The sequence below is a fragment of the Cariama cristata genome, unplaced genomic scaffold, assembly GCF_000690535.1.
Source record: "Cariama cristata isolate BGI_N322 unplaced genomic scaffold, ASM69053v1 scaffold16525, whole genome shotgun sequence".
Taxonomy (NCBI): domain Eukaryota; kingdom Metazoa; phylum Chordata; class Aves; order Cariamiformes; family Cariamidae; genus Cariama; species Cariama cristata.
In genome coordinates, this window is record NW_009615925.1 from 1 (window position 1) to 1,833 (window position 1,833).

Consider the following 1,833-nt stretch of genomic DNA (forward strand, 5'->3'; position numbering starts at 1 on the left):
GGCGGTGTCCGTGCCCCTTCCCCGCCGTAGGGAGACGCGAACGCAGGGACAAGGCTGTCCCGGCCCCTCTTGCGGGCAGCTTTCGGCTCTGAACAACCAACAACCTCACCTAAAGTCCTGGCGACATCCACATTTTAACCGTGAGAGAACAGTGACATTTCAAAAGCACTCAAAGAGCCATTTTCAGAAGTATGTTCCAGTTAAATGTTTAAAAGCTTCTTTCTCTGACTGCACCATACAAATAATTTGGTTCCATTAAGCTTACCTGCACATAATTTCTATTTGTAAGAAGGAGAATAAGAAATACAATTTTTTGGATTGATAACTGCAATCTACCAGAGCTTTAGACTGTTATAAATCTACCAATCAAGTTACACTGCTATGAATTCCCTCTGCAGATCAGATACTGTCAGCCAAGGAGTACAAACCAGCTCTCCTACATGCTGTTCTAGATGCTGCTGCTTGTTGCTTTGGAGCTGCTGCTATGGCGTTTGTCCATAGCACCGTTAGAGCAAATAAGTGAGGTGCCAAACGCTGACAGCATTTTACAATACCAAAAAATCAGGAGTGGTCACTTAATCTGTTGTTTCCTTCAGGGAACACCTCCGAAGACTATTTAAGAATCCTACAGAATGTCCCGACCAAGACAGCTGCTGCGTACATGAGAGGTCAGTGGGGAGCCCAGCGGAGGGCAAGAGTCGGCAGCGAGATCTTGCAGAGCTAGCTGAAGAGCAGGCTGTTTGTGTTATTCAAACTGGTTTTAGTGGCAAATAGTTTTTTGACCAAAGGGGCATTTTATAGGAAAAAAATCCTTAGCTTTCCTGAAGTGTGGGTGTGTTTTGTAAACCCCCTATCTGATAATATAAACTTAAGGAAAAATAAATAACATAAGAAAACATAAGAAAAAATAAAGAGGTACCTTCTGCACACAAACACATATTTCCCTTCAAATATTGCAGAAGGCCATTTTCACTGCATCTCCCTGTCTTGGGTTTCCCAAGGGCTGTGTGAGTCCCCACTTACACACTTCCCCACTTCCACCTGTGAACTCCCAGCCACCTGGCCAGGGCCATTTCTTGGAGCTACATGCGGGAAAACCACAGAACAGGTAATATAGTGCTGCAAGTCATATAAGGTTGAATTCAGGTCACTACAGCTCAGCGGCTCATTTTAAAATTTGTTTGCTCTCCTTTCTAGTGTCCAATCCAGTAAACAGTTCGAAACTGAGCTTGGTCGAGAAGGGTATTTGTGAAGACATCCAGTGCAAGAGCGAAGAGCTGGTGATAAGGAAACAAGGTGTCTACCTGATCTATTGCCACTTGAACTTTCATTTTCCCAACTGTTCGAACAGCCCCACCGACCTCAAGATAGAGCTCCTTGTAAATGACAAAGTCAACAGGCAAACATTGTCCACCTGGTGCGCATCAGAAACGTGCCAAGAAAAGACTTTTAAGAACTTGTTACAGCTCCACTTGACTTACCTGAACGTGAAGGACCGAATATCAGTAACACTTAATCATCCTAAATTCTTGAATGAAATTTCTCTTCCTAATGAAAACGTTCTTGGGGTCTTGAGGTACAGTGATGAAATGTGAGCAGCTCTCTGACTTCTCACTGCTGCCCAGACTTACCTTTCTCTGAACAACAGTAGCCTGCTTTTACTAGGCAACACCTTGTTTTCAATTTCCTATCTTACCTCATCGCTAGGGTAAACAAGGAACTTTGCGAGTGTCCCAGAACAAAACCTAAAAGACTGCAAGACGCACCCCTGATGGATTCCTCTGGTTTAGCGCAGGGTAGGATTGTTGTTGAAGTATCCAGTATATAACCCAC

At 44.0% G+C, this 1,833-nt stretch overlaps 1 protein-coding gene across 1 annotated transcript; it reads left to right on the top strand.

Annotated features, from left to right (window-relative positions):
• Positions 1 to 596: 596 nt before the first annotated feature.
• On the top strand, positions 597 to 1,595 carry LOC104161518 (tumor necrosis factor ligand superfamily member 8-like; the record flags this gene model as incomplete). Its single annotated transcript, XM_009699991.1, has 2 exons — positions 597 to 668; positions 1,198 to 1,595. Coding segments are annotated over 2 exons (470 nt in total), but the record flags the coding sequence as incomplete, so codon positions are not given.
• Positions 1,596 to 1,833: the final 238 nt, after the last annotated feature.